Source organism: Erpetoichthys calabaricus, chromosome 13, assembly GCF_900747795.2.
Source record: "Erpetoichthys calabaricus chromosome 13, fErpCal1.3, whole genome shotgun sequence".
Lineage (NCBI taxonomy): Eukaryota > Metazoa > Chordata > Cladistia > Polypteriformes > Polypteridae > Erpetoichthys > Erpetoichthys calabaricus.
Window position 1 is genome coordinate 50,563,921 of NC_041406.2, and position 18,101 is coordinate 50,582,021.

Genomic DNA, 18,101 nt, shown 5'->3' on the forward strand with positions numbered 1-18,101 from the left:
CTTGAACAATCTGGACAACTGTCAAGTCAGCAGTCTTCCTCATGATTGTGTGGCCTACTGAACCAGAGAGAAACCATTTAAAGGCTCAGGACACCTTTGCAGGTGTTCTGAGTTAATTAGCTGAGTGGAGTGTGACACCATAAGTCTACAATATTGAACTTTTTCACAATATTCTGATTGTCTGAGATACTGAATTTTGGGTTTTCATTAGGTATAAGCCATAATCAGCAAAATGAAAAGAAATAAACGCTTGACATATATCACTCTGTGTGTAATGAATCTATATATGAGTTTCACTTTTTGAATTGAATTACTGAAATAACTTTTCGATGATATTCTAATTTATTGAGATGTACCTGTATATGAGGTTGAAAGAAACGGCAGCTGCATCCACAAACAGATGAACTGTAACATAAGTAACTAAACTACACAGTGTGCCATCATGTCTGGTTAAAAGGAGGCCAAAAGATCTACTGTTAAGCAAGTTGTTAAAGAGCAGCCAAAGGATAATTTCAATACTAAGTACACCCAGTAAATGTGCCTAACAACACTGATATGACTTCAGCATAACCAGAGGATATGAACAGGACATCTAAACGAATAACTAAGTGTTTTTACGCGTGGTATACATATAAACCATAATGCTTCTCTAGAACACTATCAGCTGATGTTATGCCATATAGTGATACAATAGTCAAAGTGACAGCAAGATTTATAAATTAATGAAGATTCAGTTAACTTGTGTTACTGAGTTCTTCATTTGATAACAGCAGTTTTAACTTTCTTTATCTCTGAAGTCTTTCTCCATCTTTCCAATGTTACTTTATGTATTTTTCAGAAAAAAACCCTATTGGTGGAGCCTTGTCAGTGACAAAATTTTAAGCAAGTTGTCCACAGAGGTGGATTCTCATTCCGAGAATCAAGTTTGTCCTGTATGACTATCACACACTACAATATTAAATAGTGAAAAAAGGTGATTTTTGAAGAAAAAAAAGGACTCAGCTACATGTTAAACAGCAATCAACTTTTTTTCATTTTGAACCTCTGTCCTTCAATAAAAAGGAACCAAGTTGGTTACATGTTTCCATGTCATGCTTTGTGCTCTACATCTGGAGAAGTAGGAGGGGTCATGCCCAGTCTGGACGACCTCTGGCAGATAAAGTAATCGGATTACTTAGGAGGTAGTAAATGAACAGACAACTGATGCAAAAACTTTTCTCACCTCCACATCCTGTTGACCTGCAATAAAAAATGCCAGTTTATAGAAATGAAAAGAAAAAATTTACCAGGAAAAAACATGTTGGGGCTAGTGGATAGATCCTGTGCAAGGGGAGAAAAATAAAATGAGGTTTTAGGGTTCACAGCAATGTGTACGCGTACATACAAGCCAAGCTAACGTAATGGCCAATGAATAAGTGTTGCCTGATATTGAGAGAGAAATAATTTTGAATCTCTGGATCCAACTGATCTGCGAGAGACATAAAAAATATGTTTAATAGTAAGGTGTACGTGAGCAACTATTTTTGAATTGGACTGGCAGACATGAATAGTAGGATTAGTCAATCGAAAATAATCTTTCTTTCTGTTCCAAAGGTATATGGAAGCTCTTCACACACAAAAATCAAAAAAAGAAGATTACTCTGCCATGTTGCACAGTTATTACCATTTAGTGTAATCTCACCTTGCACAACTAGGAAACAAACACTATGTAGCTAAAGTAGATAATTTGGTGCACTGGGGACACACCAACCAGTGTCTATTTATACTGCCTTTACATTTATTATGTAAAGAAACAATTATATTAATAAATATGGAGTTTACAGACTCATATCTGAAGAGCTACGTATGTCTCTATATCCTATATTCCTAGTACCCATCCTCAGAATGGTATTTGTAGAGCAACCACTGTAAGATCAATCAAATTTTTCCATTTCATATAAACCCCTATGCTTTGGTTGGAAAAACCTATTGAGTGTCTATAGATAAATATAGATACAGTGGAACCTCGGTTCACGAACGTCTCTGAACACGTACAAATCGGGTTAAGACCAAAAAGTTCGCCAAACTTTTGCATCTGTTCATGACCACAAACTCTGTATACAAACAAGCCAGTTTCCCTTTCGGTTTGCGCACGTTGATGATTTCCGCACGTCTTCAGTCTCTCCCTGTGCATTCCCTGTGCAGCGAGCGAGAGAGACGCACGCACGCGAGAGAGACACACACGTGCGCGCGTGAGAAAAACACACACACACACACACACACACAGGAGAGAGAGGGCTGGCCGCATAAGGCAGTTAAAGAATGCACCGGGCTTGGTTTTAAAGAGACGGGTTTGAGCATTATTTTAACCTTGTTGTATTTAATGAAGACTTTTTTCTATTGGATATTATAATTTCTGTTTACAGCGATCGGTTTGTACCGTGCATTGTTGCAATGTTACTGTTCTTGGTGGTTTATTAAATTACGGATTTTTCAAATGTTAACTTTTTTCCTGTGCTTAAAACTCATAAAAAAAAATTTTTTAAAAAAAAAGTGTTTTTAGCGAGCGGTTCATAGCACTATAACGCAAACTCTTGCAGTGTTAGTTTTCTCTGTTGTTCAAGGTTTTCTCAGTGTTATTCTATGTTTTTACATTTAGTTTACTATTACGCTGTGCATTCTATGGTATAATTAACTATATTTGTGCTTAAAAATCTTTAAAAAATATATATTTACATAAAGTTTGTACGGTCTGGAATGGATTAATTGTATTTACATACAATCCTATGGGGGAAATTACTTCGGGTCATAACCCAAGGTTCCACTGTATAGAGATTACAACCAAGAAAATTTTCCCCCCTCTGGGTACCAACAGCATCATGCAATTCCTTTTGAGTTTCACAAAACAACTGAGACTTTGCAATATCTGGTTGACATCAAGCATAGAATTATACCATCACTGATTTTTCATATACCTGGGGAGAGCAATATATACTGCATAGGGTTGCACAGTATACCAATACTGAAAAAGTAACCAGTACCTGTATCGGAAGTAAAAAAGTTTTCAAAAACTTTGTGCTCAGCTCTCCATTCCTCCACCCTCCAATGCACTATACTGGTACTGTAGACTAAAGATCTGTAATCCTGCGGGACCCGACTCATTTTTTATTTTTTTTTTGTGGCGGAAGACAAAAATTTAACAGTAGTGTGTGGATGCAGATGAGTCAGCTTTATTCCTGCAGTGCTGAACAGGCAGTCAGTGTGTTGATGAATGTCTGAGAAAAAATTAAAAGTATTTATTTTTCAAGAATTATCATTGATCTTAGGACCAATATGGCTTCAGAGTAACACTGCACACAATCAGAAAAGAAGAAAAGGTATTGTGCAAGTATCTGTAATGCCACGCTTCTTTCTTTTTTTAAACAGTCTTTAAATTTATCATTGCAGACATAGTGGTGCACAATAGCGATTACTGGTTGGAGTGCTGCTGTTTTTTCCCTTTCCTTTGTATCTGTACCAACATACCTTTGTTTGTTCATGGTTAGTGACGTGGGCTGCTATACTGAGATCATCTCACATCTTGCAAGTGTGTGTGTGTGTTTGAATTGCAAGAATTTAAATTCCTCTCTTAGCGGTATGCATGCCAAAGCAGCATGCAACTATAAGGGAGACCAGATTTTGTTTTTATAAGTGGCAGGGATATAATCAACATATACAACAATTTGATCATTTTAAACATCTTAGTTTACATTCTTAGAAAAGCATTTAATGACTTGCAGAGTCCATAAAGGGTTAAACTAGTCTGCCACTTCTGCAGTTGCTCTCCTGATCCCACATTTTGCTTCCCACTAGCTATGTCCTATTAAAATAGGTTATTATTATTGCTATTATACTTGTGTGCAAATGTGTACTTTTGGTTTTTGGCCACCTTTTGTTCTTTTACAATGGCGTTGAATAAGAACATTTCTCTGCCCTGTCTTCCAAGCTGTCACTTGAGTCAAACTTATGTGTGTGCTTTTTTCAAACAAATACTGCGCTGCATGTGAGTAACACTGACTACAAAATATGTACATGTTGTATACGGATCAAACAAAATCTGAAGGTCTGCTGTTTGTTTACACAGGCAAGGTAACAATCAGGAGAAAATCCCACACAACTTTGGGGATTTTATAAATATCACCCAGAATGCCGCTTCAAATCTCAAGAACATTACATCATCAGGGAAAAACAAAACGTCTGGTCACTATCTATTCATCTATTGATTTATTATTTTTTGAAAATGCTATCAAAGATAAACTGACTCTTGAGAAAAAGGGGGAAAAAATCATGAACAAATTTTCTTGCATCTGTGTGATGACCCCCTTAATCCAACCATGCTATGAGCCCGACTCAAGTGCCTTTTAAAGAGGAAAGCAGGAATGCAATTGGAAGCGGAAGCGGACACAAGAGAAACCAGGCGGGAGCAGACAGACATAGGAGGAAATCTGTTCAGGACTGGCCAGGAGGAAAGCAGGGAGGTGTGCTGAAAAAAAATAATTTTCTAAAAATGCTGCATGTTAACATATGCCATTTTCTTTTCAGTGCTCTAAATCCTTTTCTCAGAGTGAAAAAGTGAAGTCAGCAATTCACTCAAAATAAAGAAAACAACAAGACTCATTTTGTTTTCTTCATGGTAACACTTATCCCTCACACTGCCACAATTTAATGGAAATCCAACGTGGGATGTACTCCCTCATTCACCCTATAGTCCTGACTTGGCTCCATAGGACTAACATTTGCTGGGACTGATAAAGGAGTTTCTAGGGGGTAAGTGATTCTGAGACAATCATGAGGTCACTGCAGCTGTGCAAAGCTGCAATTACCAGCAGCCAGAAAAAATTCTTTGAAACTTCCAGAAAACCAGAACACGGCTATTACAATTTATGAACCTTACACAGAAAAGTAATATATTATATATACTGTATTTCCACTTTGTGTTGCATTTATATTTTACTGTGTCTCACATCAATGAGCTAGAAAAGTTTGCAAAATGAAGAATGGCCTGAAATTCCTTCTGACCTTTGTGCGAGTCTTATCATTTGTTCATGATTTTTGTTCACAAGTCTTATCAGCACCAACAGAAAACACTTGTTGCAGATTACTGCTACTAAACAAGGCTCTACTAGTTACAAGTACAAGGGTTCACTACATTTTCCCAGCCTGGACTATAACTTTTAAACAATGTGTCCTGCATTGAGAAAGGTTATTATGGTTGTGTTGTTAACTTAAAAAGATTATGTTTGTCTATTATTGTGACGTTAGACCACATTTTCTATTAATGGAGAAGTACAAATAATTCAAATGTGTTCACAAACGTTCTCCTGCCTATACAGTTAGGTCCATAAATATTTGGACAGAGACAACTTTTTTCTAATTTTGATTCTGTACATTACCACAAATGAATTTTAAATGAAACAACTCAGATGTAGTTGAAGTGCAGACTTTCAGCTTTAATTCAGTGGGGTGAACAAAACGATTGCATAAAAATGTGAGGCAACTAAAGCATTTTTTTTTTTAAACACAATCCCTTCATTTCAGGGGCTCAAAAGTAATTGGACAAATTAAATAACTGGAAATAAAATGTTCATTTCTAATACTTGGTTGAAAACCCTTTGCTGGCAATGACAGCCTGAAGTCTTGAACTCATGGACATCACCAGATGCTGGGTTTCCTCCTTTTTAATGTTCTGCCAGGCCTTTACTGCAGCAGCTTTCAGTTACTGTTTGTTTGTGGGCCTGTCTGAAGTTTAGTCTTCAACAAGTGAAATGCATGCTAAATTGGGTTAAGATCAGGTGACTGACTTGGTCATTCAACAATTTTCCACTTCTTTACTTTAATAAACTCGTCCAGGTCTTTTTGCGTTGCTGAGTTCACCAGTGCTTGCTTTTTTTCTCAGGATGTATCAAACTGTAGATTTTGCCACTCGTAATAATGTAGCAATTTCTCAGATGGGTTTTTTCTGTTTTCGCAGCTTAAGGATGGCTTCTTTCACCTGCATGGAGAGCTACTTTGACCGCATGTTGTCTGTTCACAGCAAAATCTTCCACATGCAAGCACCACACTTCAAATCAACTCCAGGACTTTTATCTGCTTAATTGATACTGACATAACGACAGACTTGCCCACACCTGTCCATGAAATAGCCTTTGAGTCAATTGTGCAATTACTTTTGAGCCCCTGAAATGAAGGTATTGTGTTAAAAAATGCTTTAGTTGCCTCACTTTTTTATGCAATCGTTTTGTTCACCCCACTGAATTAAAGCTGAAAGACTGCACTTCAACTGCATGAGTTATTTCATTTAAAATTCATTGTGGTAATTTACAGAAACAAAATTAGAAAAAAAAGTGTCTCTGTCCAAATACTTATGGACCTAACTGTGTATATAGATTTTAGATCTATATATATATTTTTATATATATATATATATATATATATATATATATATATATATATACAGTGGAACCCCGGTTTACAAGCAGCTCGGTATACGAGTAATTCGGTTTACGAGCCGCAATCCGAGCAAAATTTCTGCCCGGTGTACGAGGCTTGCCCGTTTTACGAGCCGAGCTCCGAAACGTCACTGCTAGTTTCCGCTTCGCCTTTCTTACCCGGAAACCTCTACCCCTTCTACCCAGAGCCATATCATACATATTGGGCATTAACCATGACTTCAAAGAAGGTAGGAAGTGGAAAGGACAGCAGCAAGAAGAAAAGGATGCTGTCAGTCGAGTTGAAGCAGGAAATTATAGAAAAGCATGAGAGAGGTGTGCGTGTGATGGAACTCGCCAAAATTTACGACCGCAGTACGTCCACGATATGCACAATACTAAAGCAAAAGGAGACCATAAAGAGTGTAAAAGTAGCAAAAGGCATGACCGTAATTACACAGCAAAGGTCGGCTATCCACGAACAAATGGAAAACCTGCTGTTATTGTGGATAAAAGAGAAAGAGTTGGCAGGAGATATACTTACTGAAACAGTCATAAGTGAGAAAGCTCGCATCATTTACAATGACCTGAAGCAGAAAGAACCATCCACATCTACGGATGTAGTAGAACCAGAATTCAAGGCTAGTCATGGATGGTTCGACAGATTTAAGAAGCGATCAGGCATTCACTCTGTCGTAAGACATGGCGAGGCAGCAAGTGCAGACCAGAAGGCAGCTGGCGAGTTCATCACACGTTTCGCGCAGCTCATCGAGGCAGAATGTTACATCCCCCAGCAAGTTTTTAATTGCGACGAGACGGGGCTTTTTTGGAAGAAAATGCCCCGTAGGACGTACATCACAGCAGAGGAGACGAAGATGCCAGGACATAAGCCGATGAAGGACCGCCTCACCCTTGCATTGTGTGCAAATGCTAGCGGTGACTTTAAAGTGAAGCCACTGCTAGTCTATCATTCAGAGAATCCTCGAGCCTTTAAGACTCACAGGATTCTTAAAGAAAAACTGCAAGTGATGTGGCGCGCCAATCCAAAGGCATGGGTTACGCGGCAGTTCTTCATCGACTGGGTAAATCTCTGCTTTGGACCTGCGGTGAAGAAGTATCTTCAAGAAAACAAACTGCCTCTGCAAGCGTTACTCGTCCTCGACAATGCTCCAGCCCACCCGCCCAGTCTCCAAGACAACATCCGGGAAGAATATCAATTCATGAAAGTCCTCTACCTCCCACTCAACACGACTTCAATCCTGCAACCGATGGATCAGCAGGTCATTTCCAATTTCAAAAAGCTCTACACGAAGCATCTGTTCAAACGATGCTTCGATGTGACAGAAAATACGGAGCTAACACTCCGAGAGTTTTGGAAAGAACATTTCAACATCGTGCAATGCCTACGCATGATTGACCTGGCGTGGAAAGAAGTGACCAGAAGAACACTGAATTCTGCATGGAAGAAGTTATGGCCTGATGCGGTTGCAGCGAGGGACTTTGAAGGATTTGGTCTTGATACCGAGACCGAGACCAACGTGCCCGACGTAGATCCAGTGCATGAAATCGTGTCCCTCGGCAAGTCGATGGGTCTGCAGGTTGACAAGGGTGATATCAACGAGCTTGTCGAGGAACATGAGGAGGAACTCTCAACACAGGAGTTGCTTGAGCTGCAGGACATGCAACGTACAGAGGCTCTGCAAGAGATCAGCGGTAGTGAGGAGGAAGTCGAGACAGAGAAAATTTCGACAAGTGAAATTAAAGAAGTGCTGGGAATGTGGGAGAAGGTTACAAGTTTCATTGAAAAGAAACATCCAGAAAAAGTTGCAACTAGTCATTCTGCAGCAAATTATGATGACACCTGCTTGGCTCACTTCCGTAAGCTTTTAAAAAGCAGGCAAAAGCAAACGTCGTTGCATAGGTATCTTTGTACTAAAACTTAAACTGCTATAAGTGAAGGTGCCGAAAGTGCAGCCAAAAAGGCAAAAACAGATGATTAGCATAAAAAAAAAATCATACGTACGTAATGTTAAGTGTTAGGCTAAGTTTAAAGTTAAGAAAGTTTATTTTTTTTACAATTCATGTACGTACGTACAGTTAAGAAAGTTCAATTTTAGTTTTTTTTGATGTGAAGGTGCCAAAAATGCAGCCAGTCCTCCCTCCCTCCTTCCTCAGCAACTCTCCGTTATCTGCCGCCAAGGTAAGATTACATTTTCTTAAGTTGGTTTATCTTTTATTTAACTATATTTACTAATACAGTATTTTGATGTTTGTTTCTTATTTAAAAACATGTTTTTTTTCCATTATTTATGATATTTTGGGGACTTTTTGGGAGGGCTGGAACGGATTAATCTCATTTCCATTATTTTAAATGGGGGAAAATTTGTTCGGTTTACGAGCAGATCGGGTTACGACCTCGGTTCTGGAACGGATTAAACTCGTAACCTGGGGTTCCACTGTATATATATATATATATATATATATATATATATATATATATCTATATAGATCGATAGATAGATAAATAGATAGATCGATCGATAGATAGATAGTATGGAAGGTGGATACACTAATATACCACAAGAAAATCTGCAAATACTGCAAGCGCTTGTGTTCCACAACTCCTGTACATTTTCTCACATTCAGAGTAAAGACTGATGCATGTATGTGATTAAACTGGTAACATGGTATATTATATTGATAAATAACTTTTCAATGCTTAAACATTATTCAATTCAACACACTGAAAACTGCTCTTACCTTAAAAATGCCAACCCAGTCTTTTTGATGAGGCTTGATATGCTGAGTAAGAGTATAGTGACATTCTAATGCAGCATGTGGAAGATAGCTTTTAGCTACATTTTGAAAGATAACATGTGCAAAGTTTGAAGTTTCCATGGTGTTGCCAGCTGAAGAGCCTTCATGTAACTGAGCCATTTCTTGTAACTGTCTCAGCTGTGTAAAAATAAACAGATATTAGGTTAATTAGGATGTTAAATATGTGCTACTATTACATTTATTTTTCATTTTCTTTTCAGTACGACAATTTGGCAAAATTTTATCATAAAAAAAAAAATATTGCACCACAATGAATGAAAATTTCAACTGCAGACAACAATTTTCAGTCTGGTGATACATTCATCGGTTGCCCAAAGAAAACATATTTTCATAAATCAATTTTGTCCACTTTTAAAACAGCAAAAACAATGGATAACACAAAAAACAGATCAGCTTTCCAAATCCAAGTGTACCAAAATATATATCAAAATTGGGCACTTTGACATGCTTTTTATTTTTTAGAAGTCTCTTGATATTTAGTATGTTCCTATTTTTAAATTTCATCATGAGTAATGATTACATATGTACTCTTGCAGGAGAAAACGCTATATAGGAATTGTGTTCTCGCAGAATTTCATCTTTTATTTATTTTATTTTTTTACTTACTGAAATAGGTAAATGTTTTCTAATATTAGCCATTTGAAAAGTTTTTAGAAAATGGACAGTTTGTGAAACACAGAAAACTCTTATCCAAGCTGTGGATTATTTGCTTTACAGGCGCTGTTTTTACAAGTTTGGTAGAACCTTTTGGGATCAGTTAAAATGCAATGTAATACATTTTCAGATTCTTAAAACCTCACATTTGATTCTACTGTTACTCAGTTTCACACCCTCGGTTCACTTTTGTGTCTCAAATACATCTTTTGTGATTACATGGCATTACACAAAATTATATTTAAATAAGCTGAATGAATGCAGCATTATTAGGTTTTATTGATAAACACAAGTAGCTGTTAATAGCATAAAAATCGAGTGTAATATTGTTTTTAAAACAAATTATAAGTGGAAAACTGGCCTGATCCCAATACTAATCCCTGAGGGACACTCCAGACAGGAATGATGGAGTACATCAAGAATTTTGCAAAAATTATTTGATAAATGTGATGCATACCCAATAAAGTTTTTTTATCAGTGAAGCTAAATTATCAGTCCTGTATATAAGAAAGCGATGGTCAACAATATCAAAAGCCACACAAGAAAAAAAAAAAACCTAAAATGTCATTTACATCATTACAGTAAAACTGTTTCTGTATTATGACCAGGGTTAGAGCCAAACTCAAAAAGTGACAAACACAAAAGATGTATAAATTATATTTAGTATAGTCTGAAACAAAAAAGAAGCAAGATAAAATGATACATTATAAAAGATGATTCTGACATAAAAGTCAGGTCTCCATTTCAATTATTTGTGAATGAATAGTGGTGTTTAATAACTGCAATACTAAAATATTTATTGTAATCTGACACTTATATTTAGTATATACTTTTTCTTACTAATATAGGCAACACTTTCACAAGCAAGAAAACATTAACTAAGCTAGAGAGTGAACAGATTAGTTATTTTAACAAAAAACATATAATATGCAATAGAAAGTGATATGCGTTTCTGTAATGGCTGTAGCCAGAAAAGATCCAAATTATACTACCCTAGGTTCTTGTCTATAAGCCGGACTCGTGTATAAGCCGGAGACCAAAAATCATACGAATTTTTAAAATAAAATCTTATCATAGATAAGCCGGACTCATGCATAAGCTGAACGTACTATAACCTATAACTAATAGAAGGGAGGGAGGTCAGTGGTCTCACTCGCACCCACTTAATTTCTTTAAGGGGGGAGAGAGTGTGAGATATTGGCGTCTCTCTCACTCCCCGCACGGCGCGGTTGGAGCGGCCGGAGCGCGTTCTTTCTGCTCTGGGCATCGCTGAGTCAACACGCGCGCGTAGCGGTCATTTAAATTGTGATTTTATATGTAAGCATATTTAAATATATATCCCGGATTTTTTGCTGGTTCGCGGATTTCTGCGGACAATAGGTCTTTTAATTTCTGGTACATGCTTCCTCAGTTGGTTTGCCCAGTTGATTTCATACAAGGGACACTATTGGCAGATGGCTGAGAAGCTAGACTGCTTACTTTTCTCTCTCTCTTGCGCTGACTATCTGTGATCCTGACGTAGGGGGTGTGAGCAGGGGGGCTGTTCGCACACCTAGACGATACGGACGCTCGTCTAAAAATGCTGAAAGATTATCTTCACGTTGCTATCTTTTGTAAAGCTGATTCCTGAAACGACATGCTGCACAGTGCTTCGCATACTTAAAAGCTCGAAGGGCACGTATTGATTTTTGACTGAAAAACAAACTCTCTCTCTCTCTCTCGAGCTGCCGCCTTCAACAGCTTTGTGCCGCGGTGCTTCGCATACTTAAAAGCCAAACAGCACCATTGATTTGTTTGCTACAGATTGTTTTCTCTATCTATGTGACATTCTGTGCTCCTGACACACACTCCTTTGAAGAGGAAGATATGTTTGCATTCTTTTAATTGTGAGGCAGAACTGTCATCTCTGTCTTGTCATGGAGCACAGTTTAAACTTTTGAAAAAGAGACAAATGTTTGTTTGCAGTGTTTGAATAACGTTCCTGTCTCTCTACAACCTCCTGTGTTTCTGCGCAAATCTGTGACCCAAGCATGACAATATAAAAATAACCATATAAACATATGGTTTCTACTTCGCGGATTTTCTTATTTCGCAGGTGGCTCTGGAACGCAACCCCCGCGATGGAGGAGGGATTACTGTATAAGCCGGATTTATGTATAAGCCGATATTCTATTTTTTCATTTTCACAACTTTTTTCCTTAGATAAGCCGCGGCTTATAGACAAGAACTTAGGGTATTTTTTTTTCTTACTGTTCTACTTCAGATTCTTACAAGAAAAATTATACAGGATACAGCTAGGTATTTATTCAGACCAGAAATTAAACCTTTGCACTGTTGCATGCCTAATTAATTTGAGCTACTCTAAGTAGGCCCAATTATTTCTTTGAAAAGTCAAGTAGTGACTTTAACAGTATTTCAAAAATAACCAAATTAAGAATTCCCTGAAAAAAATACACTTTCAAAGTTTGGTTAGTATCAGCAAATATCAAGAATTAATATAACATGTGTTCAGTGATCTTACTGCTTCAAAGACAGCCACAACTAAAAATGAAGATGTTTTAGAAATGAAATAATAACTTGCTTACACTTATTTATGGTTAATGTAACAACGTAGCATATTAGTTAATTCATATTCTTGCATCAATAAGGCCTTGAAATGTCATATTACCAGGAGAAAACTGAGCTCTGTCACAGATAGTAAAATTGTGTTTCATGTATTCATTTATGACATTGACAGGTATACCAAATTATTGATATACAATTTGAATAATAAAAAGAAAAACTTTTTTTTTTTTAAACTTAATAAGCGCTGGTGATATTGGACAGACACACTATGCTGCAGTACTTCTTTATTTTGCATATGTTTTGCACATACTTCCATGATTAGATTTTAATTTCCCATTGGGATTAATAAAGTATCTATCTATCTATCTAATACTTTTTAACTGTTAGTTTGTAGTGTTATTTATTTATTTTTTTTATATAACCTCACTGTTCTTTTTATGTAACAGGTGGGGTGTGCTAACAACACAAGTGCGTTTAACATGTTTCAATAATCATATGCGATTTTTTTTATGGATTTCAATTATGTATTACAAGCAATTTGAAGTGTCCCAGGTTCCACCTTCCTTATTGATTATGTTACTGTCCATGCAGAAAAAATCACGAGTAAGCATTGGTACACAAGGAATTTGGCTGCATGCTTTGCAAACACACCGCAAGCAAAAAAACAAATATATATATATATCAAATATATAACAAATATTATTTTAATACAAGAATCTGAGCTCCAACTTTTGTATAATTTGATAGCCCTATTAAATACACACAGTATATTTAAGTGAGTAAATAAAACAAAGTGTGCATCTCTGCAAAACCCATTAAAACACAAAATCACAACGCTTTATTAATCCCTGGTCAATTTTCACTACTTGTTGTAGACAGTAATTTTTAAGTCCACCAGGAATAAACCTCAGTGATGAAGTGGATAACTCAAATTGACTTGGCTGAAAGCTTTCTAATAACTATGTATTTTCATGTTAAGAGTTATAAACATGTTTATTTTTGGTTCATCTCCAATTTAAAATATACTAATTAGACATGATAACTTGCTGTGGTTCACTTTTCATGTGAACTGAGGATAAACAATTCAGACATCTGTGTTTAAATTGAAGACAGGACTCTTGACCAATGAATGAGAGAGAGAGAGACAGACATTCAATTCAAAAGCACAGTACTGTGTGAATTATGTCTTTCCTGTTAAATTTCAACACTGAGGTTTCAACTGTTTCATCAATGTAGTGTTTCTCATAGAAATCATACTTTTATTATTTATTTATGTTATTGGAGGAAAATTTCATTCCATACAATGAGTTCAAACTTAACAAAACAATTCAACACCACATAAGTCTGATATAGCAGCAGGGGCACACTGGGGGAGGTTGGGTGTGAGCTTGTCCCTCTTGAAAAATAGCACTGTTTTGGTTACATTACTATTAATATTGAAATTTAAACTGCACCTTTTTTGACTTTAAGAACACACAATGTATTCAAATAAATAGCACATAATAGCAATAAAATTTAATTTACTATTGAAAAAGGTTTCTCAGTTTAAAAATATTTTTTTTCTAGCAAAGATGCTGAAAAACTAAGTAACAGAGCTAAATGCTGCTGCATATTCAAAATACATTTATTCTTCCCAGGTGAGCCAAACCTGCAAGTTTCACTTTTTAAGCTGTTATTTTTCATGGGTCAACACTGTAGATATAACACTTTGATACAATGTAAAGTAGTCCGTGTACAGCTTGTATAACAGTGTAAATTTGCTGTCCCCTCAAAATAACTCAACACACAGCCATTAATGTCTAAACCACTGGCAACAAAAGTGAGTACACCAAGTGAAAAATGTTCAAATTCTGCCCATTTAGCCATTTTCTCTCCCCAGTGTCATGTGACTCAGTGTTACAAGGTCTCAGGTGTGAATGGGAAGCAGGTGTGTTAAATTTGGTGTTATCGCTCTCACACTCTCTCATACTGGTCACTGGAAGTTCAGCATGGCACCACATGGCAAAGAACTCTCTGAGGATCTGAAAAAAAGAATTGTTGCTCTACATAAAGATGGCTTAGGCTACAAGAAGATTTCCAACACCCTGAAACTGAGCTGCAGCACGGTGGCCAAGACCATACAGCCGTTTAACAGGACAGGTTCCACTCAGAACAGGCCTCACTATGGTCGACCAAAGAAGTTGAGTGCCATGTGCTCCGTGTCATATCCAGAGGTTGTCTTTTGAAAATAGACGTACGAGTGCTGCCACCATTGCTGCAGAGGTTGAAGGGGTGGGGGGTCAGCCTGTCAGTGCTCAGACCATACGCCGCACACTGCATCAAATTAGTCTGCATGGCTGTCATCCCAGAAGGAAGCCTCTTCTAAAGATGATGCACAAGAAAGCCCGCAAACAGTTTGCTGAAGTCAAGCAGACTAAGGACATAGATCACTGGAACCATGTCCTGTGGTCTGATGAGACCAAGATAAACTTATTTGGATCAGATGGTGTCAAGCGTGTGTAGCAGAAACCAGGTAAGGAGTACAAAGACAAGTGTGTCTTTCCTACAGTCAAGCAGGGTGGTGAGAGTGTCATGGTTTGGGGCTGCATGAGTGCTGCCGGCACTGGGGAGCTACAGTTCATTGAGGGAACCATGAATGCCAACATGTACTGTGACATACTGAAGCAGAGCATGATCCCCTCCCTTTGAAAACTGGGCCGCAGGGCAGAATTCCAACATAACGACCCCAAACACACCTCCAAGACGACCACTGCCTTGCTAAAGAAACTGAGGGTAAAGGTGATGGACTGGCCAAGCATGTCTCCAGACCTAAACCCTATTGAGCATCTGTGGGGCATCCTCAAACGGAAGGTGGAGGAGCACAAGGTCTCTAACATCCACTAGCTCCGTGATGTTGTCATGGAGGAGTGGAAGAGGATTCCAGTGGCAACCTGTGAAGCTCTAGTGAACTCCATGCCCAAGAGAGTTAAGGTAGTGCTGGAAAATAAGGGTGGCCACACAAAATATTGACACTTTGGGCACAATTGGGATATTTTTCACTTAGGGGTGTGTACTCACTTTTGTTGCCAGCGGTTTAGACATTAATGGCTGTGTGTTGAGTTATTTTGAGGGGACAGCAAATTTACTCTGTTATACAAGCTGTACACTGACTACATTGTATCAAAGTGTCATATCATCAGTGTTGTCCCATGAAAAGATATAATAAAATATTTACAAAAATGTGAGGGGTGTACTCACTTTTGAGAGATACTGTAACATAGCTGGTCTCACTACCGTCCTGTAGACCTTCCCTTTCACTCTTGCTGATACCCGTCTGTCACAAATTATTCTAGACACTCTTCTCCACCCATTCCACCCTGCCAGCACTCTCTTCTTCACCTCTCTTCCACAATCCCCATTACTCTGTACTGTTGATCCCAAGTATTTAAACTCATCCACCTTCACCAACTCTACTCCCTGCATCGTCACCATCCCACTGACCTCCCTCTCATTTACACACATGTATTCTGTCTTGTTCCTACTGATCTTTCCTCTCCTCTCCTCTCTAATCTTGTCTGTCAACCTGTCCATCACCATTGCAAATAAGAAAGGGCTCAGAGTTGATCCCTGATGTAATCCCACCTCCACGTTGAATGCTTCCATCGCTCCTACCGCAGACCTCACCACTGTCACACTTCCCTCGTACATATCCTGTACAACTCTTATGTACTTCTCTGCCACTCCCGACTTCCTCATAAAATACCACAGCTCCTCTCGAGGCACCCTGTCATATGCTTTCTCCAGGTCCACAAAGACACAATGCAACAACTTCTGGCCTTCTCTAAACTTCGCAATCAACATCCTCAGAGCAAACATTGCATCTATGGTGCTCTTTCTTGGCATGAAACCATGCTGCTGTTCACTAATCATCACCTCACTTCTTAACCTAGCTTTCACTACTCTTTCCCATAACTTCATGCTGTGGCTCATCAATTTTATTCCCCTATAGTTACTGCAGTCCTGAACTTCCCCCTTATTCTTAAATATCGGCACCAGTACACTTCTTCTCCACTCCTCAGGCATCCTCTCACTTTCCAAGATTCCATTAAACAAGCTGGTTAAAAACTCCACTGCCATCTCTCCTAAACACCTCCATGCTTTCATAGGTATGTCATCTGGACCAACGGCCTTTCCATTTTTCATCCTCTTCATAGCTGTCCTTACTTCCTCCTTCCTAATCTATTGCACTTCCTGATTCACTATCTCCACATCATCCAACCTCTTCTCTCTCTCGTTCTCTTCATTTACCAGCTTCTCAAAGTACTCTTTCCATCTGCTCAACTAACTCTCCTCGCTTGTGAGTACATTTCCATTTTTTATCACCCTAACCTGCTGCACATCTTTCCCAGCTCGGTTCCTCTGTCTAGCCAATCGGTACAGGTCCTTTTCTCCCTCCTTAGTGTCCAACCTATCATACAAGTCATCATACGCCTTTTCTTTAGCCTTCGCCACCTCTCTCTTCACCTTGCGTCTTATCTCCTTGTACTCTTGTCTACTTTCTGCATCTCTCAGACTATCCCACTTCTTCTTTGCCATCTTCTTCCTCTGTATAATCTCCTGTATTTCATCATTCCACCACCAGGTTTCCTTTTCCTCCTTCCTCTTTCCAGATGTCACGCCAAGCACCCTTCTTGCTGTCACCCTTACTACATCTGCTGTAGTTGCCCATCTGTCTGGTAACTCTTCACTGCCACCCAGTGCCTGTCTCACCTCCTCCCTAAACTCAACCTTGCAGTCTTCCTTTTTCAACTTCCACCATTTGCTTCCTCTTCTTGATCTCCAACGTCATCCTACAGACCACCATCCTATGCTGCTTAACCACAATTTCCCCTGCCACCACTTTGCAGTCTTCACTCTCCTTCAGATCAACTCTTCTGCACAGGATGTAATCTACCTGTGGTGCATCTTCCTCCACTCCAGTATGTAACCCTATGTTCCTCCCTCTTCTTAAAATATGTATTCACCACAGCCATGCCCATCCTTTTGGCAAAATCCACTATCCTCTGACCTTCTTCATTCCTCTCCTTGACACCATGCCTACCCATCACCTCCTCGTCTCCACTGTTCCCTTCACCAACATACCCATTGAAATCCACTCCAATCACCACTTTCTGTCCCTTGGGTACACTGTTCATCACTTCATCCAACTCACTCCAAAAATCTTCTCTCTCATCCATTGCACACCCAACTTGCGGTGCATATGCACTAACAACATTCATCATCACACCTCCAATTTCCAGCTTCATAATTATTACTCTGCCTGACAGTCTTTTCACCTCCAAAACACTCTTGACATACTGATCCTTCAGAATAACTCCTACCCTATTTTTCCTCCCATCCACACCATGATAGAACAATTTGAATCCACCTCCAATCCACCTGGCCTTACTCCCCTTCCATTTAGTCTCTTGCACACACAATATATCAACCATCCTTCTCTTCATCATATTTGCTAACCCTCTCCCCTTACCAGTCATACTGCCAACATTCAAAGTTCCTACCCTCAGTTCCACTCTCCTTACTTTCCTCCTCTACAATGTAAAAACAGCATACGAGGGA

General features: G+C 38.5%; 1 protein-coding gene across 3 annotated transcripts in view; it reads right to left on the minus strand.

The window, feature by feature from the left end:
- Positions 1 to 18,101, minus strand: part of tax1bp1b (Tax1 (human T-cell leukemia virus type I) binding protein 1b) — a 1,153,251-nt gene that overhangs the window by 1,100,957 nt on the left and 34,193 nt on the right. For all 3 annotated transcript variants that reach the window (XR_007936602.1, XM_028818228.2, XM_028818227.2), the window contains exon 2: positions 9,207 to 9,401. Coding sequence is in view for 2 of the 3 variants with exons in the window: in XM_028818228.2 (XP_028674061.2) it covers positions 9,207 to 9,383 (177 nt within the window). In the remaining variant the exon portion in view is untranslated. The remainder of the gene's footprint in view (positions 1 to 9,206; positions 9,402 to 18,101) is intronic.